Raw genomic sequence first — 24333 nt, 5'->3', positions numbered from 1 at the left:
ATAAAAACATATCTTTTCTCCCATTCATTTGACTGATTAGGATAATGATGATTTTACTGTCGAACAATGTGGTTTTCTGCTGAGGTTATTCTGCTGTTTTGTTCATGTTTGTTTTATATTTATTGTATAGTTTTTTTATTGTAACGTGTTGTCCTTTTTCTGATTTCATCCTTAAGCTTTTAAGTTTTGTAAATTGCTTAAAATGACTAATAAATTGAAATTATAATTAACACTTATAAGTAGATGATTGCACTTAGCCTTTTCCTGAAGGCAGATTTTAGAAATTTTAGAAAACTCCAGCTACTGATATTTGCAGTGCATAGAAATTATGATTTTATAGATGCTTCCAACCCATGCATATAACAGAAACTGCTGGCCCTTGCCCTATAGGTACATGCCTGGCTGTGCTGCTGACCTCCATGCATTCAGTGGAGGGTTAGAAAAGGGTGGCTATAATGTACATGTCTAGACTTTGCAAGCCAGCAAGATCCCTGCATGATTGAGATTCCCACTAGTGTGGACAGCTCTTGTATGTGTAGGTATCCCTTCCCAGTGGTCCACTGTGGTTGGAGCAGGGTCAGGAGGCATGCCCCCTTCCCTCTTCATGTGTTAGGTGTGTGCGCATGAGCATATGAACTGTTGATGCAAGAACATATGAGCCCTGCTGAATGAGGCCAAATACCTATCTAGCCCAGCATTCTCTTCTTACAGTAGCCAACCAGATGCCTTTCGGAAGCAGACCTAAGTGCAATAGCAATCCCCCATTTGTGATCTCCAAACTGGTATGAGCCTAATGCATCTGATGCTAGAAATAATATAGCTATTCTGACTGACAGTCATTGATTCCCTTATCTTTCATGAATTTGTCTAATTCACTTCCAAAGTCATCCAGATTAGTGGGCAGATCTACATATTGCCTGAGCGAGTTTGCTATTTTAACTGTTCCCCATTTGAAGAAATACTTTCTTTTGTCTGACGTTCCTATCATTGCACTTTATTGCCACTGAAAGAAGAAGAAGAGTTTGGACTTGATACCCTGCCTTTCACTCCCCTTAAGGAGCTAACAGCTAACAATTGCCTTTCTCTTCCTCCCCCACAACAAACACTCTGTGAGGTGAGTGAGGCTGAGAGACTTCAGAGAAGTGTGACTAGCCCAAGGTCACCCAGCAGCTGCATGTGGAGGAGTGGGGACGCGAACCCGGTTCACCAGTTTACGAGTCCACCGCTCTTAACCACTACACCAGGCTGGCTTCTGGTGTACAAACCATTATAGTTAAGTGCTTTTAATTACAATTGATTTCTATCAGAGTTAAGCTTAAAATCACTCCTGCTGAAATGAAGGGGACTTAAAGGTGCTTATTTTGGATGAGATTGTGCTGATGAAAATTTGAGATTTACTGATGAAAATCCTTTAAAACCAATAAAAACCTTCAGTGATTTTAAATGGGAGGGAAACGAGTAATATAAATAGGTGTTTAGGTGTATTTGCATATTGACACTTCTGACATCAGCTGTGATGAGCTGAGTCAACATGGATCAATTGTTTCCATTTGGGGCATTTGCCTGCAATGGTGCACGGGTGTCAAACACAAGGCCCGTGGCCCGAATCCGGCCCGCCAGACTTCGGGCTGTCCCGCGGGCTGTCGTGTCTCTGGCGGCCGCTCCGGTCCAGCGGGCGCGCCGCCCAGGAGGCGCCCAGCGTGAGCAGCAGCAGCAAGCGGAGCGGAGCTGCCCGGCCGGACGCTCCTCCGCGCCCCGGCAGCCGCTGCTGGCGCCATGCTTGGCCTCCGCTGCGCCGCCGCCGGTGGGCAGGGATGCAAGTCTGGCAGGCAAGGCGCGGAGGCAGAGGACGGGAGGGAGCAAGCCGAGATGGAGGCGGGAGCGTGGTGCGGACGCCCGCCGTGGGAAACAACGTGCCAGCAGGGCTTCCACGCCCAGGCGATGCGCAGCGCCGCCCTCTGCCGGCCGGCCCCACCGAGCCCCGGAGCCTGGCCGGCTGCCTTCCCCGATGGCTGCTGGAAGCAGGGCTGCAGCAGGCGCGCCGGAGCAAGTGGACGGGAGCCCGGCGCCTGGGCAAGCGAACACCCCCCTCAGCTTCGGCTTGCCACGAAGGGCAAGGGGAGGCGGCTGCCTCAGGCAGCAGGATCCACAGGGACAGCTCGGCCCGTCGTGGAAATGTGCTTCCTCCACCAGCGCCAGATTTGGGGCCACGCGGGCGCCTCACCCGCCCTGAGCCAAGGGAGCACAAAATAATGATAACGATGCCCATTTATTCTATTGGGGGGGCACCAAATTTTGTCCTCACTCAGGGTGGGTGCCATATTACCAAAGTCCGCCCCTGCCCCCCCCAATGGGATTTGAAATCCAGGGATTTGAAATCCAATAAATTCCTAGGAGTGCCCCTGTCCGTACTGAGTAAGCCCCTCAGCCCCTAAAAGCAGACGATACCAACTTTTCAACATTGTGATAGTGATGTTGTGATACGGTAGCGATATATTGCAGTGTTGAAAAGCAGAGGGAGGAACAAGCAGCATTGGCCCCCGTCAGAAACTGGGGTGCAACCGGCACATCTCCCCCACACCAGCGCCTGGCACAGGGAGGAGGCAGCAACAGGCGGAGAAGGAAGAGAAGGCACAGACAAGCCCCAGCCACAAGACGCAGTCCGGTAAAGGTGCCCTCAGACTGGGCCTGCACAATGTTATGATACATCACCACAGGGGCAGAACTTTAGTAATCTTTCATAACAGGGGTGTCAGCCTGAATAAAACATTGGGGGGGCAGGTAGGCCCCACCTCACATCACCACCACCATCATCATTATAATTTATTACTGGTCAAAGACCAGCTCGAACCTCACATCATTTATCACATGCCACACACACCCCATTTAAATGTCAAAGCCCATCAACTTCGGGGGTCTCAGCCTGCTCAAATATTTTAGGCCGATACAACCGGCCCTTTGAGGGTGACCAAACTGCTGATGCGGCCCCCAATGAATTTGAGTTTGATACCCCTGATGTAGTGACTAATGCCAGTAGCTTCACACCTTCAAGGCACTTACTAGTGTAACGTGTAAGTGTTATCACTATCTTTCTCTGCCAGTTGCAATTCATAAATATTTCCAAGCTATCGTCAAAGTCCTTGTAAGTGTTTTCCAGTGTGCCTTCTTGCAAAATTCTGGTATCGCTACAGACACAGATGAACCAAGAGAAGAAAAGACCAAAAGAAAGACTTGGTGTTCTCTTTTACTTGCTTTTAAGTTATCATTGCATTCATTGACTCCTTATATCAATCACTGTAGTTGTTTTGCATCCTGACTAATGACTCAGTTTCTGGGCCAGGCCTGCTTTACCTCCTCATTCTGCTGTTCCCTCCAATATTGTTGCCCCAACATGTGCTGGTTCAGGTCCCAGCTGTCCCCATGACCGTCGCCACCACTTCCTCTTCCCAGTTGTCACTTACACAGCTGCCTGCTACTCATAGGAATTGGCAAGCTCACTTGCCACCCACAACTGACTCAATCAGTTCAGCTGTTTAGCCCGCCATTGTAATTCAAATTGGTGTTTGGACCAAAATTCACACCTCAATTGCAGGGTCTGTCTTACCAAAGTGGTCAATGATATCTTCCAAGGCATCCAAACTGGTGTAGTTTGGAATGGTGTGATCCACCATTTGATTCAAAAGGCATCCATCTGTTTCTAAACATAGACCAAAACCTGCTTCTTGATCTTGAGAACTATCATGCCAAATTGAGCAGTGGTATCTCCAGGGGTGTCCAAATCAGCACAGTTTGGAATGATTTGGTCCAGCATCTGGACTCAAAACAGTGTCTGATGGTATCCAAATGTAAGCCAGAACTCACTTCTCTGTCTTGGGAATTGTCATGCCAAGTTGATTGATGATATCTTGAGAAGCTTCTAAACTGGTATTGTTTGGAACATTTTGGTCTGCTGTCTTGATTCAAAATGGCATCCAAAGGTGTCCAAAAATTACAAAAGTGGCTTATCCACATGGGGAACAGTCATGCCAGTTTGGGTGGTGATATCTCAAGAGGCTCCCAGATTCATAGAGAACAGACAGACAGAAAATCACTTTCCAAAATATGTAATAGAAGTAGATTATACCTCCAGAAAGAAAGTATTTTCATAATATATACAATAGCTGGAGTGATTCAATCTTTGGCATTAACCCGTAAAATGGAATGGGTGAGTATCCAGTACTTTGTATTACAGTTAGTGGTATACTGTTGGTAGTAATGCTACTACTGTGTGTAAGGTGGAGTCTTCTTTACTGGCATATCTGACCAATAAAAAACGGCATCACCAATGTTAGTCTAAGTTCCCAGTACAGTGGTGCCTCGCAAGATGAAAAGAATCCATTCCGCGAGTCTCTTCATCTTGCGGTTTTTTCGTCTTGCGAAGCAATCCCATTAGCGGCTTAGCGGATTAGCACTATTAGCGGCTTAGCGGTCTTAGCAGATCAGCTGATAAGTGGCATAGCGGATCAGCTGTTAAGCGGCTTAGCGGCTTAGGATCAGCTGATATGCGGCTTAGTGGCTTGGGAAAAAGGGGGGGAGGAAAAAAAACCCGCAGGAACTCGCAAGACATTTTCGTCTTGCGAAGCGAGCCCATAGGAAATTCGTTTTGCGAAGCACCTCCAAAATGGAAAACCCTTTCGTCTAGCGGGTTTTCTGTCTTGCGAGGCATTCGTCTTGCGGGGCACCACTGTAGTATTTTCTTGTGTCTGTGGGCTTCTCAAACATAGTTATCTGGAAGTGAGGGGAACATGAGTTATATATATCTTCTTTCAATCTCTCTGTCATGGTTTGGCTTTGACTACTGTTTTATTTTAGAGATAAAATGCTTCTTTCTTTTTAGAGAATGAAAGTACTGTTTCATAACCAGTGTTTGGAGGAATTCCCCAGCCTTCTAATGAGGACTTTGGCACTGCAGTTTTATAACTATGGGAAGAACTGCCAATTTGCTGGAAACCTTGCTGCCTTAATGGCATATAGAGAATTGGACTTAAATATGCAATTTTTCCAGATGGTTGACTTCCCTCCTAGATAATCACTCTGATTTATTTGTAAAAAAATTATAGTGGAATATCACACTTACTCTGCATATGTTAAGTACATAAAGTGATATCTTTTACTGAACTAGTTTTCGCTGTTAGAGGAACAAAGCCTTTTACTAGCTTTGTCTGGTTCAACAGCTGTGGCTGTTTCTTGACAGATACAGCCTGACCAGTAGTCCACTGCTGGATTAGTGCAATGTATTCTGTGTCATTAACAAGACAGAAGAGGTCAGTGAATTTCTTAACTGTTGAAATCAAAACTTCTATTGATTAGACTAGGAGCAAAAGAGGAGAAGGAAGCCTTGGCTAATTGAAGGGCAGTTTTGCGTACTGCTATTCCTGACAGGTAGCTAGGCTACAATCTTATCCACACTTAGGTCTAAACCCCAATGAAAACAACAGTATTTATTTCTAAGCGAATATGCACAAGATTAGCCTGTACAACTCTGAAAGTTATTCATCCATTGGAAGGAATAGATAGCAGAATAGTTCCATGAGGCCACTAGGAATAGCAGCCAGGGTACTAGCTGGCATGATTCCAAGCCTGTAAGAAATGGTGCTAAAACAGATAAAACTTGAAAGCAGCCAATTCTTCTTGTTATAACTCGAGAAGCAGTAATTTGTGGCAACTTCATATGTACAGTGGTGCCTCACAAGACAAAATTAATCCGTTCCGCGAGTCTCTTCGTCTAGCGGTTTTTTCGTCTTGCGAAGCAACCCTATTAGCGGCTTAGCAGATTAGTGCTATTAGCGGTTTAGCGGCTATTAAAGGCTTAGCGGCTATTAAAGTCTTAGCGGCTTAGCAGCTAAAAGGCTATTAGCGGCTTAGCGGCTTAGAAAAAGGGGGGGAGGGAAAAAAATCGCAAGACTCGCAATACTTTTTCGTTTTGCGAAGCAAGCCCATAGGGAAATTCGTATTGCGAAGCGCATCGAAAAACGGAAAACCCTTTCGTCTAGCGGGGTTTTCGTCTTGCGAGGCATTCGTCTTGCGGGGCACCACTGTAATGAATTTCTACCCAAAGATCATGTCATTAAGGAAAACATCTCACAGACCACATTTATACCATCAGCGTCCGTTTGTTAATTTGTGTTTGTGTAGAAGGTATGATTGGGGCTTTTCAATTCACATTCTTTATGTGTATGCACATATGACATAGTTGATGTCTGTGTGCCATCACAAGTGATGTAGTATATTTGATTTACACATGATTTCCCAACTGTGAAGTACTCCCCCTATAGCAAGTATTATCCATGTTGTAAAGTGGATAAGCCTTGAATATGGCATGGGTTCCATATTTTCAAAATTTGCTTTGCATTTCTTTTAAAATAAGGTATGCTTCTGTTTTATGGGTTGCATAAAAACATGTTTCTGTGCTGAATGCAAGGCCTATTGAGTTGCAGCTACTGTGTGGGTGATCAATCATTAGCCACTTGTTGAGCCTGCCAGACCTCATATGTGTTTCCATTCTTTCTTGATGTTAAGAGGTAGGATGAAAATCAATATTGTCTTCAATAAAGGAAGGGAATTGTTGGCAATCCTATAGAAACACAGAAGAATGTATATTTCTTGGCTGTTCAAGACTTTTAATTTCTTGTTGTGAAATTTGGAAAAAGGAAGATGAGGATCACTTGCATGTTTGACCACTAATGGAAATGTTTCTTCTGGCAAGGTTCAACACTGTTATTTTAAGTCAATCCCGCACTCCACCCTCAACACTCTCACTTTTGCCATAGCTGTAAATGAGCAATATAATGGTAGTGTGTCTTGCTAGCGTTGGATCTGTTTTTCTCAGGTAGCAGCTGTGACAAAGCACACACTTAAAAATGCTGTTGAGAAGAAGACTTAGTTTATTTGGGGAACTGCTGTGAAAGAAAGAGAGTGAACCTCTTGCCTTGCGAAAGGTGGAAAAGCCATCCTTTATCTGAGAACTGGATGGTCTAGCTATTGCTTCACTGCTCTTCTTTCTACAGCCTGCAGGCTGTACATAATTGATGCTTTAAATCAGATTTATCCGCTAAGGAACCCATGAAGGTGAGTTATTGTTGTTTCTTTGTCCACTGGGAAGAAAGGCCCATTCGTGCAGCATGATTTACTTGCTGCATAGGGATGCGCTATCAATCCACTTACCAATTGATGAATTTTTCATGCAGGATATTAGTACAGTCCCTAAGATTCAAAGCAAAGCTCATTAAAGTGAAAGTTTGATACCTTACTGCAACGCCTTATATTTTGGACCAGACCATCTGTGAGTGCTTTAGAATGAGACTGATGCACCTACAGGTTATTGGGTCACTTGAATTCTAAAGAAAGGAAATGCTCCATTTAGCAGCTTGACCAAATTGTTGCATTTGTCTTCTGGCACATATTTTGGTTCCCATGGTAGCATGCACTAGTCAGATTGGGGTGGAGTGAGGTCAGAGGAGGAGGTCAACATTGGCAACCATGCAGGTGCAGGCAGCCATATAGGACCACCATCAACCAGGAACTCTCCTGACCTTACCATTGCTTCTTTCCACCCCATCCTAACAAGCAGAGCGCCATCATCATTGAGAGGACACTGTCTCTGCTCCCTCTGCCCCAACCACTGCTGAACACTGGTTTGAATCCACTGCCACAGGATACACTGATTTTGCTCCTCATGCTGTCCAAACAGATAGCTGGCTGAATCAACACTGACAAGGGCTAGACTGGATTGAGCCCTGCCCATACAGGTGGTGAGTGCTCACAAAGCTGAGCATGCTAAGCCCACCATGCCATGATGATGTGCATGTCTTTTTGTAACTGCAGAAGCTAAGACAGCTGAGAAAGTGTCTGGCAAAGCTCTGCTTCTGCAGCTGATTACTATTTTTGGATCAAGGTGTTGTGGCTTTCAAAAGGTGCTTCTAGTGACAGGACATGAGGTTGTCATAATCGGAATTCACTATGGTAACAAGCCACATGGGCAAAACCTATTGAAGCACTATTAAAATGCGTCCAGAGCATTCCACAGAACTGAACCAAAATGTAATGAGGTGCCTGATTTTAAGGGCTGGGGGGAGAGCGACTCCTGTTATTTCAGAGTGCAGTCTTTTCCTTAACTATCATATGAGAGTTTTATTTTGGTTCCATTTTGATTATTCCTGTACCTCTGGGTTTAAGCAAGTCCCCCAATTCTAAGTTAATGCCATTTGTAAATGAAAATAAACACCGAGAAGTCAGAATTAGATTATTCCCTTTGTCATTATCTCTGGCTTATGATGATGATTTATGAAGCAGAATAAACACAGCTGGGTTTTGTTCATCTACATTAAGCCTGAGTTGCTGAGAATAGCAGAAATATTTCTCTGTGCTCAAATTGGGTTGACTGTGCTAGAAATATTCATAGCAGAAACTAGATGTCTTCAAGGCGACACTTTTTATTTAGTACACATGGATGACTGGTTTGTGGTACTGAGAGGTCAATGGCACATTTACAATACCTTCAGTTATCTCAATTCCTGTACACTTCAAACAGTGCACGTTATTGTGCTAATAATACGTGCAGCATCTTGCCACGCTATTTATTATCTACATGCAATTTTCTCTTTTTCCAGACAGTCATGTAGAAAAATTGATTGTTGTCAGCTCTCCCACCTACGCATAGCTTATATGTGTCTTGCGGTGACATAAATGTTGAATCTGGTGTGTGTGTATATATATATGTGTGTGTGTGTGTGTGTGTGTGTGTGTGTGTAAGTGTGCAAGGCTTCACATTTCTCCTAGCAATGCAACACCCAGTTTTCAGGGGTGGTAAAAGGACCCGATACAGTGTATGTAATTTCATGTAAATATCCCTGACCCATTCTTTTCTGGGTATTACTGAAAGAGTAAAGGCACAAGCTGCACCGTGGCTGGACAGCAGCATGGCTCAATGGAGCGGCAAAGTCACTACTGCATGCACAGCCCTGTTGATTACACTGGCTAGGAAAAGCAAGCTGTTTTGCTATACCAGCTCCTGGACGGGTGTGGCTAATAGGCCTGGATCAGGCCCCTACTACAACTTGTGGTCGCTCGGCCAACTCACGATCCTTCCCTCTGAAATGACCTGTTTCAGAGCTTTATGCTGGCTACCAGCAGTAGTAATACCGCCAGCAGTAGCTTCAGCCCTCCTGAGCTTTTGGTGGATGGGCTGGGGTGTCTCCCTGCTGACACAGCTCAGCACAGCCGGGCAGAGGAACGCCTCCACCCCATCCAAATCTCTTCAAGTGTGGTGGGTCAGGGGTTGGATTGCTCAGTAAGTTTGATCAATTTCCTTATAAAGTAAAGGCAAAAATAATTGCACCCAGGTAAGGACTGTCATATTGCCTTGGCAATATTCTCTGAAAGGACAAGTAACACATTTCAGGTTCCACCCAAATACTGTTCAGCTAGCAGACAAAGAGTAGATGGACAAGGCAACTCTTAAGCATAGGAGGATCCTTGTTTCGGGGAGGGGGGGACAGTCCCCATGGGTGAGAAATGGTTAAACATTTGCTAGCTTCCCTAAACATTTACTACATGCAAATGAAGTGCTAACTCACTTTCTTAAAGTTATTAGAATATCCAGGGGGGAAATACTAGTCGCTTCTGAAGCCTTGATTCACTTTCAGTTGAGTTTTACATACATTTACCTGGAAGCAGACTTCTCAGTTTCAGTGGAACAAATTTCTTGGGGATCCCTTTCAACTCAACAATTCTAAGTAACAGCACAATCATATACAGCTCTAGCCAGAAGTAAGCCTCCTGGTCTTTCTTTCTAGGTAATGTCAGAGAATTGCAGTTTTTTAGTGTTTAGATAGGATTAGCACACTTAAAATATGTTGCCAGTCCTATGGCTTGCTGCTGCAGCAGACAAATGTTTCATGTAAAAGTATATGTGTTTTCATTCACCAAACCATGGTTAAGAATAACCATGGTTTGGCCAGGTTTCAGTGTAACAAGTAACCATGGTTAGTGCTCCTAGGTTTCCCTTTAGCACCAATTAAAGTATTTGCCCTACCACATACAGAGAATCTCGGACCTCTCAAGTCTCCAAGGACATGCAGAGTGATGTGTAGAGTGGAACAGAGATTAGAGATGCCCATACACAGTTTGAGACAGCTTGGGAAACATCTGGCAGAGAAGGAACCTTAGAAGGGGTTGAAGGCAGGGACCATCCGTCCTGGCAACTGCTCTGTGGGGACAAGACTTACTGGGAAGTGTTGCCGAGTTGTGTGTCATTTCTTTGAATAAAGAGTTAACTTCTCTGCATCTCGCATAAACCAGAATAGAAAGTGCTCACTTTGCTGCAAACCAAAATGTGAACTGGGCAAATAACGGGATGTATGTGTGTGCATAAATCAAATAATGAAACTGAAATACAACACCATATAATAAAATAATCTTTAAAAAGGCAAAAATAAAAATAGCAACACACTTTAAAAACATCTTAAAGATCAAGGAAAGCCTGTCAAAGCAGATGAGTCTTCAGTTGCCATTTGAAGTGCATGGTATTTGGTGCCTCCTGTTCTGCAAAAGGGAAGGCATGTTATGCCTATGATTTTCTCTCGAGCATTAGGTAATCCTAAAGTAGTTAACAACAAATGTATAAATTACCCAGCCCTTAAACAGTTATCAGCTTGCTTTTACAGAAATTGCAGGGTAATCAAGTGACTGAGTAATAGCACCGCAGTAATTTCTGACTACCAGTTGCATAGTGCAGTTGGAAATTATAGGCATATGGAAATTTGCAGATCACTCAGAAGACATATCTCAAACAGCCCAGAAAGCATATGTAACACCCACTGAGGTAAATGGGACTGCCCATGAATGAACCTGTGGGAAACCCCCTGCCCCATTCAAACTTGGAATATTCTTCAAACAAAACTTTCCAAAGCAACAGCTTGCATCAGCTAGACAGATTCTCATAAAATATAGATTTGGAGGTGTCAGAAGAACTGATCTGGAAAATAACACGTTCTCATATGCATCTCAAGTCTTCATGAGGATAAAATTAGGCCAGAAGGTGTGCTGCTTTTGATGGGGAGGCCCAAAGTGCCAACCACAAGCTCCTTTGACCCTTGATCTTTTTGACCCTTGACTCTTTCCTGTCACGGCTTGATGTCAGGATTGATAGATTACTTTCATTGTTAATGTGAGCTAGCAATGTTATTTTCTTCAAGATTTAAATTCACCTGTTTTGATCTTGGAATATGTGAGGTGGCTACACAGCCTTCTCTCCTCCCTCCCGGTTCCCTAGGTGTACACTGGGGAGGTAGCATCCTGCTCTGTATTTTCATGGTGTCTATGTTTTGTATATAATGTGTCTATGGAAAAGATTTATTTCACTTTTGCAGTTTTAATATCCAAAATATGTAATAATCCTGCCCAATCTGAAAAAGGCAGAAAGTTCATTTCATGTTGAGATTCATTTTCTTAATACCTCAGTCTGCCAATATATATAAAACACACCCTCTTGATTAAGTGAGCCCAATAGGGTGGGTTGATGAAAGAGTGAGTTTTAGCAGAACCTTTGTGGCTCATGTTTCTTCTCTCCAAACCTCTGGAGTTATTTTAACCTATTTTAATGGTAACTTTTCACCTTTGTGTGTGCGTGTGCAGGAAGTTGAAACAATGCAGTGAAAACATTCTGGCACAGAGGTGTGAGTGCTGAGACAACATTTTGGATGGATTAGAGCCATACATATAGCATGTGTGCATAACTATTATTATAATGGAATTACTATTTTCTTTTAAAAAAATACTTTCACTGTGCATATTTGCTTTTCAGGCTGCCAACTGAATCTAGCTTTGCCTGATTAGTTCCATTCATTTCCCCTTATTCTCATTTTCGCTTCCTAGTTCTAATAAAAAGACAATTATGTTTGTTTCCAGGATTGCATGTATCTCTGTTTACCATTACATTTCCCAGTGTTGTTCCTGAGGGCATTGCTTTGTTTCTTTGAATTGATGCTGTGGATTGCAAAGTTCATCCCCAAGTTTCTTACCTGCATATCTATTTGGGACTTTCATTTTAGGTCCTAGCATAAACCTGTTCCCCAAAACTTTGTTTTTGGTGTCCAGAGATCCCAAAAATGATTTCTATGTCATGTACCACCAAAAGCAAGGCACGTGATTCAGGCCTCATCATGGGACTGAAACTGCCTTGGTCGCACTGGTTGATGATCTCCGGCGGGCTAGGGACAAAGGTGAGAGCTGTTTCCTAGTTCTGCTGGATCTCTTAGCGGCCTTTGATACCATCGACCATAACATCCTTCTGGACCGTCTTGAGGGGCTGGGAGCTGGGGGCACTGTCAAACAGTGGTTCCGCTCCTTCCTCCTGGGCAGTGTTCAGAAAGTGGTGGTGGGGGATGAGTGTTCAGACCCCTGGGCTCTCACTTGTGGGGTGCCTCAGGGTTCTGTCCTCTCCCCCATGCTTTTCAACATTTACATGCAGCCACTGGGAGAGATCATCAGGAGGTTTGGGCTGGGTGTTCATCAGTATGTGGATGATACCCAGCTCTACCTCTCTTTTAAATCAGAACCAGTGAAGGCGGTGAAGGTCCTGTGTGAGTGTCTGAAGGCGGTTGGAGGATGGATGGCGGCTAACAGATTGAGGTTGAATCCTGACAAGACAGAAGTACTGTTTTTGGGGGACAGGAGGCGGGCAGGTGTGGGGTAACTGTGCCCCTGAAGGACCAGGTGCGCAGCCTGGGAGTCATTTTGGACTCACAGCTGTCCATGGAGGCACAGGTCAAATCTGTGTCCAGGGCAGCTGTTTACCAGCTCCATCTGGTACGTAGGCTGAGACCCTATCTGACTGCAGACTGTCTCGCCAGAGTGGTGCATGCTCTGGTTATCTCCCGCTTGGACTACTGCAATGCGCTCTACGTGGGGCTACCTTTGAAGGTGACCCGGAAACTACAACTAATCCAGAATGCGGCAGCTAGACTGGTGACTGGGAGTGGCTGCCAAGACCATATAACACCGGTCTTGAAAGACCTACATTGGCTCCCAGTACGTTTCCGAGCACAATTCAAAGTGTTGGTGCTGACCTTTAAAGCCCTAAATGGCCTCGGTCCAGTATATCTGAAGGAGCGTCTCCACCCCCATCGTTCTGCCCGGACACTGAGGTCCAGCTCTCAGGGCCTTCTGGCGGTTCCCTCACTGCGAGAGGCCAAGTTACAGGGAACCAGGCAGAGGGCCTTCTCAGTAGTGGCGCCCGCCCTGTGGAACGCCCTCCCATCAGATGTCAAAGCGATAAACAACGACCTGACATTCAGAAGACATCTGAAGGTATGTTTTTAGTTCAGGGAAGTTTTTAATATGTGAAATTTTAGTGTATTTTTCATCTTTGTTGGAAGCCGCCCAGAGTGGCTGGGGAAACCCAGCCAGATGGGCGGGGTACAAATAATAAATTATTATTATTATTATTATTATTATTATTATTATTATTATTATTATACATGATGGTATGATCTGAAGAGTATGAGGTGCATGCTTGTAATATTTGCTGCTGCAACCTTTGTAAAATTATATCACAGGAGACAAGTGTGGAACAAATGAACTTTGCCCAACACTCCTAGTACTGCAGAACTCAGAATAACTGCTGCTTGAAGTTTCACTTCTCTGCTAGGGTTTCCCAGCATGGCATCTATCCTTGCACCAAGCTACAGAACACTTTGGTTCTTGCTGTCTTTATACTATTTCTGACCAGCCTGCAAAGTTCCAAAGGCTTTACATTACTTGAAACATCTATTCTTATTCTTAGGCCTGTATTGTTTATGACCTAATGCAGCCCATCACCCAACCAATGGGGCCTGGGAAGTGGTTGAGAATTCCACCATTTTTGCAGACCTAGAAAGGCAGTAGATTCATTTAGCCTTAGAAATTGATTGAGCCTAAATGGGGTGCTGCTTATGGCTTACTACAGTTATGTGAAAACTCTGGCTGGGGGCCTCAACATCTGGCCCTCGGAAATCTTTCATTTGACCTGCTTCACAGCCTCAGTGTTTTATGCCTAGCTAGAATAAATCCCTGAACTCTGACCATGTTGGAGAACAGTGTGTGGTGTGCGTATGTGTGGAAATTAGCAAATTGTACAAACACAATAATTTATGAGCAGCCCCACCATTGACACGTGGCCCTCAAAAGAGTGCCCAGAATGGAATGCAGCCCTTCAGCTGAAAAAAAGATTTCTACCCCTGGGTTAGTGGTTCGCATATTGTGCAGGCTTTGTTTGTATCAAATACCCACATAGAAAATAAGGACCACATTCCCATGAAACTCTTTATATGAGCCAACCCCAGTGCCCACGTTCTTGAAATACAACTTGGCAATGCTAGTTTGCCCCAGGATGCAAATTTCAATCCTTTGATACTACCAGAACAACATGGACTAAACTCACATATTTGGAGACAGGCCACAGTCCCATGGTAATAACACACCTTTTACATATATAAGAAGTAGAAGGGCTCAGAAATACCTCCCTTCTACGGGACCTTTTGAAATGTTGCCTCAGCACCATGATTCTACCTAGGGTGACTGTTAAGTGTGCTGGCATGGTTGCTCGAGAGCGAACAGGCAAGACCCCCACTGGTCTTCTCAAAGGCTTTATTATCGGTGCAAAAACATTCACAGTGCAGAGCGTCTCAATTCCACGTCTTGCTCAGTCACTAGCAGAATCTGGGAGTGGGCGGTCCTTAAACTTTCCCCAGCAGAGTAGTCTCTTGACCCCCATCCTACGCCTCCCCTCTCTGCGCATAAACCGACTGCGCAGAGAGGGCGTGGGCAACGGGGGACCTGCCTCCCCCCCGCTTTGCTCCTGCTCGGTGCTGTGGCTCTCCCTTGCATCCTCCGAGCCCTGCATCCCTTCCCCACTGGAGGCGTGGCTTCCCTCCTCTGCGGAGGAAGTGCTGCTTCTCACGATCTTTGGAGGCTCCCTGTAACCCAGCTGCCCTTCCATCTCTCGCCTCTGAGCTGATGGCAGTTCCCTGACAGTGACGTTCATTGGGAATCTCATATTCCACCTTCTACTTCTTAAATCTTGAACAGAAGGTAACAACTGCACTAGCAGAGTGAAATTGAGAGAGGAATTTCCGTGTGTGCACCAGGGTCAGAACCAATCTTGGGTTGGATGTGTGGTTGCCCTCTCCGGTGAGCTTTAGGAATTCCCACCCTGGCTCGATTTGGGTCCACCAGGACAGAAAGGGCTATAAAAGGCTTCCTGTTTAGACTGGGACTTTCCTTGAACAAGAGAGTCTCCCTGGCTCTGCTTTGTTTCTCCACACTCCTCTGCTCTGCTTCCCTCTGACTATGATTTCTCTAGGACGCTTGGCTATTACTAGCATTAGCAAGCCATGTTCTGTTCCATGGGCATGGAATGTTCTGTTCCATGGGCATGGCTTCTTCACAATGGCTTTGTTTAGTCACAAACCCTCTGCTCAGGCCATGGTAATTTTTTTTTCTAAACACAGGAGCTTATTTTCAATTTTTTTTTTGTACTCTCCCATGGCGCTCAGACACACATGTCTTCCTAGCTATATGAAGCTGGCAACATCAAAAGCAAATCTCTGAGTATAGAAAATGTTCCAGAAACTATCAGCTCTTATTTTCATTCTACATTCCTTGAACATTAAAAAAAAAATGGCAAAGACAATTTCCTTCCCAACATTTTCTAAAATATTTTTTTGCTGAGTTTGATATATTTTTGTTTCCAAAACGTGGCCTGGAGCACTTTTGTTTCAGAAAATCCTTCAGAATGTCACCACCACGGTTAAAGGCAGCTTTCATTAGCAGGTCTTATTAAGAAACCCATCCTACAAGAGACCCTTGGAGGGGGCAACAGGAACCCTTGAGAACATAAAGAGAACCAGGCTGGATCAGGCCAAAGGCCCATCTAGCCCAACAGCACCTTTCCCACATGCAGTTCCCAGCAGCTGGTGGCAGTGAAGATAGCTCCTGTTGTAACAGTCCCAAATGGAGCCCGTCTTTGTGTTCGCTGGTGTCCCTCTGCCAGTTGCAATGCAACCTCTGTCTTTTTCCGAGTGGCCTGGGAAAGGAGATTTCAGATGTGCCTTCCGGAAAGACACCTTGCTGCTTGAGGCAGAGCATCAAATGCTACCTTCCTCTCCTTCAAGACACATAGCGCAAGACGAGTCAAGCAGAAGTGGCTGGATATGGGCTTAGCAGTTCCGCTACTGCTCACTTATTGTGTGAAAGTGTGACAAACAATCTTGACAGGAATTGCAAGTGAAATTTAGATCAAAGCCTAAACATGAGCAAAAACAAATGATCCTGCTTGTGTTTACTAATTAACAGTGTGCTCCATTTATGCCTTGCAATCACACATACCACATACAAAGCAAGATGGGATGTCTTTGTAAACAAGAGCGAAAATTGCACTTAGGGCAAGTACTTATCTTTGTCCTGTGCTTTTTTAAAAATAAAAAAAATGTTCCTTCATTACTATTATTTATCATCAGTCATATTCAGATTAGTTACCTAATTTTAGTCAGGCAACTAAGTGTGTAATAAATGGATGAATTTAGTTGAGTTTAAATCTCCCCATTTAATTATCCTCTGCATTTGTTATTAATCTTAGATGTTTGAAGTATGATGGCAATTTCTTTTCCCCCATGGCAATTAAGGCGGTAGTGGAATTAAGGAGTTAGTGGAATGGTGAAGAACTTCAATCTATCACAGTTTGCTTCAGTGACATATAGAAGCTGCTGGCTTTAAATGTGATGAGATCCGAGGAGCAAGAGTTTGTGTTTTCTGAATGGGTAGAAGAAAAGTTGTCTTCTGCTCTTTGGTCCATTTGCCCTTTGCTGGGTGAGTTTGTCTTCTTCTCTTTGAAAATTCAGCAACACATTTCAGCAGTGCTGGAAGTCTCCTCGTTTCCTTTTGGTAATAATAACTGCTGCCCCTCATAATAAGCAGGATGGAGGGTGGTCCATTAGAGCGTGTGGGGTACTGCCCCCCTAGTCTGCCCTTAGGCAACACCTACCTGCCTGCCCCCTTACTTAAGACCAGTCAAAGAAGTAGCAATGGCTGTCAGCTTCCTCCTTAGAGCTGCCTTTGTAGAATTCAGCAGGGAAGAGAATGGGAACATAACCAGAATTAGTTGGCTCCACCTATCCTTGACTTGATTCTATTAATTTTGGGCCTCTGACCTCTCTCTTAACAGTCACAACTGGCACCAGCTTTTGCTGATCCTATGATACAAGTTACAGAGTTCTTTCCAGAAGAGAGGTTCTGAGTTACAATATCTTTCAGATTCTGTTTAGATGTTTCCAGGAAGGCAAGACTGAGAGCGACATCTCAGTATTTATGGGAATCTGAGACTTGCAAAAGTCCCGTAGTAGAGATAGATTGTTGTTGGGCCTTTTCATGAGATCTGTTCCATTCTGAGTATCTGTAGAGAATCAGAAAGTTTCATAGAGGTTAGCTCCAATTTCCTAATGGCTCTGAACTTAAACTTCAAAAGAAGTTTACATTTTTGCCAGTTTGGACCTGTTGTGTCATTGTATAGGAAGGCTTTACTTTAAGACCTGCATTCAAAAAGAATGTAAAGAATAGTTGTCTATTCAGAGTTCACTGGGGTGTATGTGTGTATGAAATCCCAGAAATTCCAGTTGGCACTGTTGAGCTCCATCATAATATATAGTTCGTAACAGGATCCTTAGGTAGGGTGATTAAGATCCTGGACCAGGCTGCGCATACCATTCTCAGTCAACCATTGGTGGCACTTCTAAATAAATAAAAGTCAGTCTGTGGCTGCCACTTCAGTGAATATTTGAAGCTACCCTGTACTGAGTTAGACTGCTGGTCCATCTATCCTAATATTGACTATTTTGTTTGGCAGTGGCTTTGGGGGTCTTGTGCAGGGGAGTCTCCCAGCATCTCCTACAACTGGAGATGTTAGGGATTGAACCTGTGATCTTTTGTATGCAAAGCATTTGCTCTACCAATGTTCCATGCCTCCCTCACCTCCCCATCCCATGTTGTGCCACTTGGGAGTGCATGATGTACCTTCACATGGTCTCAAAGTGTGAAATATGGTGTGGGGGACTGATGCCAGATGGGAGAGTCAGTGGAAATTGGGGACCATCCTTTCATGACCAAAAGTGCCTTTAATTTGTGCTCTGATGTGTGGTGGTGGAAGGGAGGACAAGTATAGTGAAACCAGCTGGGTCTCATACATCCCTTTTCAACACTTCTGTATTTTTATTAATAGCAAAATACAATGGTCCTTTTTTCATCTGTGGTCACAGAGGATGTTTGTTTTTGGAAACAAGCAAAAAGCATTTAGGAACAAGCTTAGGTGGGGGCTGGGGGATGCCACTAGCTATCAGGAGGTTTGCATAGGCTTCCACTAGCACACTGGTTTAATTGAATCTGGGCCGAGGCTGCATAACCTAATTGGAACCAAGTGTCTTTTTATTTTTTTGCTGTGTCTCTGTGTGTCTAATTCATGGTTTTAAAACTGATTGGAAACTGGTAGTGGACAGGTTGTTGGGTTTTTTGCATTTATTTTATCCCTCCTTCTCCCAGATATTTGATTACAAGAGATATGTCTTAATTATTGAACTGCTGATCATGCTTTTTGTAATATTATAATGTTGTTGTCGTTGCTTTAAAATTTAATATGGGTTAAAATTGTTGTGAGTTGCCCAGAGATCATTTTGTATTGCGGCAACTAACAACTTTAATTAATTAGTCTTATAAATAATGACATTTGCCGTATTTAACAATCACAAGGAGAAAGATAAAGAATTGCTGCTGCATTTAAATAAAGGAGCTGGATTTATTCTGAGGACCTCAGGTGCTGAACAAGCTTCTGGTAAATCTAATGCTCTCATATAATATGCTTTGGATTTAATAAAGTCATAACAAGGAAAGTCTCCCTATTTCATGATGATACTCACACTGATGCAGTTCAGGGATACATCTTCATGGATTGAAGTAGCAAATCCTTTGAGAAGGGTGTTCATTTTTTCAAAAAGCGATTCAAGCTCTTTTTTCTGATTTCTTTCATATGCACTTAACTTCCCTCCATCCTATTGGCTGTTGCAGGAATGTGCTGCAAAACATTTTAACAGTGGCATTCCCTAAGCCTCTTAAGAATGAGCTAAATGATGTTTACCAGTCAGACTCATGCTGCCTTAGCTTAACTTTAAACCATGGGTGCAGTGTAATCAAGTATTTCCTTTCTTTTTTGATATGGTAAACCAAACAGCTGCCTTTTCTTCTTATTTTTCCTCCTGAGAAATTTCACATTAATTTATCCCTTGAAAAGTAGCTTTTTCTTTTTTGCATCCTATTTAAATTCTGATTCTATCCCAAATGACTGCTGTGGAGATAAGCACGGTTCTGTATCCCACATTGCTTTGTTTAAAAAAAGCTCTCTCTCTCTCTCTCTCTCTCTCTCTCTCTCTCTCTCTGTGTGTGTGTGTGTGTGTATATGTGTGTGTGAAACCAACCCAGCTTTTCTAGAAGGCCTTTTTAAATGTCTTCAAATCCCTTTGCGAAATAAAGTCATAATGTGGTAGCAATAATTTCAAAAAGTCTCTCCTTTGTGGCACTGAATTTGTTCAAGCATATTTACATTTGAAACTGCTTGCTGCATGAATGTGGCATTGAAAGTAAAATTATGAACACAGAGGCCTTTTCCCAATCACGTTGCTGAAACCTGCAGTTCCTTATGGCAGCTTTCCTCACTCTCTTTTTAAAAAGCAGATACATATCTTTTTGGCTTGGGAAATAATATGCTCCCTCAAAGCAGTACACCCCTAGGTTATTGCCAAGGTAATCGTGTTTCCCAGGCTACCTCCCAACCCAATTTCATGTGGTTTTTCTCCCCCCTGAAGAGATGCCTTTTTGTATTGTAATATTTCAAGCACACACATGGAGACATACAATGTGACTGTGATCAGTGCAGTACATACTGCAGGCAAATTCGTTTTTAAAAATGCATAATACTCCCTTAAAAAAAAAAAGAGGGTGAGAGTTTACTTCAGTTGATGGAATGAATGCCTTCTTCCCTGTTCTGTGAACATCTATGGTCTTAGCAGTGCACCATTTTTGCCGCATTGAAACACAGCAACCAGGCTCTCCTGGGCTTGTAGCATCATCAAATTAGAACATTTGAAACTAATTGTTCTATGCATTGAATATGAATGGTGTAAGTTGGTGTCACTGTGGAATTCCTAAATGGGGGAAAAGTCTATCTGAGTGCCTTGGAAAAGCTGCCTGGCTCTAAGGCTCCATCCTGCAATATACACTTAAAACAGTATCAATAGTTATGGCTTCCCCAGAGCCGACCCCCCAAATTTATTATTAAACTACTCTGGGAACTGCAGCTTTGTGAGGGGGGTGGAAATCTCTGACAACTCGCAGCACTTTTAACAACTTGCAGCTCCCAGGATTCTTTGGCGGAAGCCGTGACTGTTTAAAGGGGTATAATGCCACTTTAACTGTGTGGTGCAGAAGGGAGCTAAGATGATTATACTGTATACAACACTAAGTTCTCGCATCGAATGCAACTGATATATAGAAAAGACTCTACGACATGAAAAAAAGAGACAATGCATGTACTTTCGTAAGCAAAGAAAACCTTTAATAATTTTTTTTTTTTTAAAGGAAGAAATTATATTAGCATGCAGTACCTTGGGCAGTATGCAACTTGACCCTAGATGGTTGCTGCCAGTCCAAGTAGACAGTATTGGGCTAGGTGGAAAAGTAGTTTGACTTGGGATAAACAGTGCTATTTTTCTAGAAAAAGAGGTCCAGAACTCATGATAACACCTCCCCTGTTCTCTTATAATGGCAATGGTGCTCACCTGAAAGGTGCTGGAACTGAGTTCAGGTGAGTTCTGGCTGAAAAAAGCCCTGTGTATAAGGCAGCTTCCTGCACTCCTGACTTTTTTCTGGAACTTGCAAGGTTGTTCAGTGACATAACAAAATTGTACATAGGCCCTTTCCCAGGAATGTTGGGGCACTGAGACCCGTGGCTTTAGTATATCAGAATGTCAGAGCTCATAAAACCAATTGACTTGTTTTGGGCTATAAGCTGCACAGTTACACGTACATAATGCTAGTGAAAGACAAGGAAACCCGTAGCTGTTCCATTTGTTTCCCTGGAACAAGCCCTAGAGTGCTTCAATTGTCTGGCAGATTTGTAACTTCTAATCCATTGATCAAAGAGGCTGACCGTTATATTAAGTAAATGATAAAGAACTAGCTTGCCAACTCCCAAAGGTAATGATTTTAGGCTTTAAGAAATCTGTAGCATAAAAAGCTAACTCTTGGGGATTAGCCAATCCTGAATTGCCATTCATTGCACCCACCCACACCAGACCCCTTAGCCCCACTTTCAATCATATTCCTAGGGCAGTTTACAAAAATATCCCCTCTCATACTGCCTCATTTTTGAACATCCTGCTATATTTCCTGGCTCAGCAGGCTGCATGTTGCTAATTGTGTGCAACATTTAGAATGTGTGTCATTATCTCCCTATCACATTTTTAAAAATTCTAGAGGTCAAGCTGGTAAAGTCAAGTGCTCTTTTCTTATAGTTGCATGAAGATAGAGCATAGACACCTGCCCATCCATATATCCCCTCTGTCAGAATGCATGCATATATCTCACTCTGATTATCCAGGCATTGCAAGCAATATATACAACACGACTTTGCTTAAATCAGAGGTGGAGAACCTCAGGCTCAGGGACAAAATGTGACACACCCCCAGCTTCTCTCTCAGATCCTCAGAACTCCCCTCTCATGGATACGCCTTGCACCCCAGGTGTGTTTACCTAACTGGAATATGTCCTTGAATTATGGTAATCTCTCTCATTTGCCTAAGTGGAGGATAGAGAGCTGTGTAGGTGTGTGTAGAAACTAGCCTACTACACAGTGGTAAAATTTGCTCTTTTGCCTCCACCAACATTGCGCTGCCCACTACTGGGACATGGCCTTTGGAAGACTGCCTAGAAAAGAATACTGAAAAAGGTTCTTTAGCTCTGCTTTATATCCAGCAACGGGGTATGCTGAATCTACCTATATGAGCAAGCCAGCAGGAAAGGATGGCGCCTTTAGCTGGGAGCAGAAACAACCTGAAGCGTACAGAGGCTCTTAGTTATCGGAAGGCTTTCTGGAAAGGAATGCAGCTCTCAGGCTTAAAAAAAAAAAGGTTTTCCATCCCTGGCTTACACCTTCTTGCCTACCAGATTTCTTTTCTCCATCCCCATATTTGCAACGTCCTTCAGAAACACTTCTAGCTATTCCCTCCCTGACAAGGGGAAAGTCCCTGACGAAGCCAGTTCCTCTCTTCCCCCAGCAACACCCCAGCTAAGTTCTCTATCCTTGTGTTATGCAGACACCCACACTTTGCTGCTTGTCAGGCACCACAACCACTAAGTTGACTCTTAAAACAGGCAGGGACCAAGAATGGCGAAAACCAATGGCAGCTTCTCTCAGCAGGATGGCCAGAGTGCCCGGTGTCGTGTCTGCTTTGGCAGCCTACCAGCCATCTGGCTACCCTTTCCAGGAATGTGCAATATTGGTAAGTCTCTACTGCCTCCCTGTTCCTCCTTCCCAGCGCCCACAAGCTGGTTGTTTTTGGTATGCGCCGTGAGCAGACTCGGTGGCAGGGCTCCAGCTGCCTCTGCTGATGCAGACATGGTGCCAGATGCCAGCCATGTGGTCATGGATGGGTGCGGAGGGGGTGGGGTGGGGAAAGATTTATCATTGGTTGTGAACTGTGGCAAATCTTGAAACACGGCAGTGTCACACTGATTTCACGATGCTTCTGTAGCCTTTAGCAAACATCTGGGTGTCTCTTGAGCTAATTATGAAAGGGGAACAAGGAGACTCATTCCCTTTCAACCCCTCCCCCCCGGTTTCTCCATAACAAAATATCTCGAACATAATTAGACCAAAATTGAGAAGCTAGTGGCAGAGAGAAAAGGGAAGAGAATGTAGATACTATTTTGGTCCCCTTCCTTTGATACGCTGTGTCCCCTTCTCCAACTGAACCCAAACCTAAGTGCTGTAATTTCTCCCAGTCATCCCTTGTCTCATTTGCCTCTCCCTTTACTTCTTTCCATATATTGTTACCCTCCGCCATTGGCATTTAGATTGAACTATCCTCTAGGGAAGGACTTTTTCTTTTGATGCTTATGTTAGTGAAGGGACTTGACCTGAATTGGCACAGTAGGCAAAGAACTATTCTTATTCTAAGTCAATCAGAGTCATATTGGGTCCAGGGCACAATGGGCTGATCCTCCCACCACTGGTACCACTGGTATCTTTCTCAAGGTACCTTACCGCTGCTGTTTAGATTGCAAAATAGCATTTACCAGTTCTTCATATCTCTGATACAGTGTAGATCATCATCATCTGTAGCCAGGTAAGCAGAATACGTGGGAGATTTGGAGACCCGCTGGTAGCTGTGAGGAGGGAGAGAATGAGTTGAGTTTTTATTGGGCTTAGATTCAGATCACTGGAGATAAACCCTGGGGTCCTAAGGGCTCCCTTCGTATAAAGGGTGAGCATTAAGAGCCACCAAAGTTTCTATTCTGAGCTCAGGAGACAGCTATCAGAAGTGGGGAGCTACAAAACCCTATTGAAAAATCCCCTGTGCCTGTGGGTGGAATGCTGTGCACAACATATTCCCAAAAAACAAGTTATACTGGGGCAGCATTCAACTCATTTTTGTGCTAGGGATTAGAACAGATTTGGGGAGGTGATGGGAGGAGAAGGGCATGTTGTTCTGCTGCGCAAGGAGAAATCCATGCGCTGATAGAAGGATCCGCTAAGCGCTACATTGGATACAACTCTCTATGTCTATTTATTTTCTTGCATCTCTGGGCAAGCCATGTGTACTCAATAATATTTGTCTTGGTGGCTTCGGGAGATGGAGAAATCAACCCATTGTCACCATAGCTGCATCACACCTGCACAAGGTTTTGTTGTATTGCAACAGTTGTAGTGACTTTCTAGTCAGCAAAGGAGAATTTAAAGGAGAGGCAAGGGTGGTTGGAAGGCCCCTTTGCCACATATAAAGAGGTTGTGTCTAGAACCAGATGTCATTCTGAGGAATAGTTGGCGGAGGGGGTTGGCAGGATAGTGACCACCATTACAGAGTGATTGATGAACATTTGGAGAAACTTCTTCAAAGTGGAATTCCTTTTCCTGGGAGAGCAAGGTGTGAGAAAAAGAAAAGGGAACCTTAGAAACTTCCCCAGAAAAAAAGCATCCTCAGCACTATTTAACAGTAG

At 43.9% G+C, this 24333-nt stretch overlaps 1 protein-coding gene across 4 annotated transcripts in view; it reads left to right on the top strand.

The window, feature by feature from the left end:
- Positions 1 to 24333, top strand: part of HDAC9 (histone deacetylase 9) — a 487438-nt gene that overhangs the window by 118231 nt on the left and 344874 nt on the right. The window contains exon 1 of one of the 4 annotated variants that reach the window (XM_081164393.1): positions 22469 to 22616. The exons of 2 other annotated variants lie outside the window; for them this stretch is intronic. In XM_081164393.1, coding sequence (XP_081020519.1) covers positions 22502 to 22616 — 115 coding nt within the window. In that variant the 5' untranslated portion in view covers positions 22469 to 22501. Of the gene's footprint in view, positions 1 to 22468; positions 22617 to 24333 lie in introns of those variants that run through there. One more of the 4 variants, XM_081164399.1, reaches the window with a different exon arrangement.

This window comes from Podarcis bocagei (assembly GCF_964188305.1).
Source record: "Podarcis bocagei genome assembly, chromosome: 12".
Lineage (NCBI taxonomy): Eukaryota > Metazoa > Chordata > Lepidosauria > Squamata > Lacertidae > Podarcis > Podarcis bocagei.
Note: the sequence above shows the minus strand (reverse complement) of the source record. Positions and strands in the feature narration are given on the sequence as shown.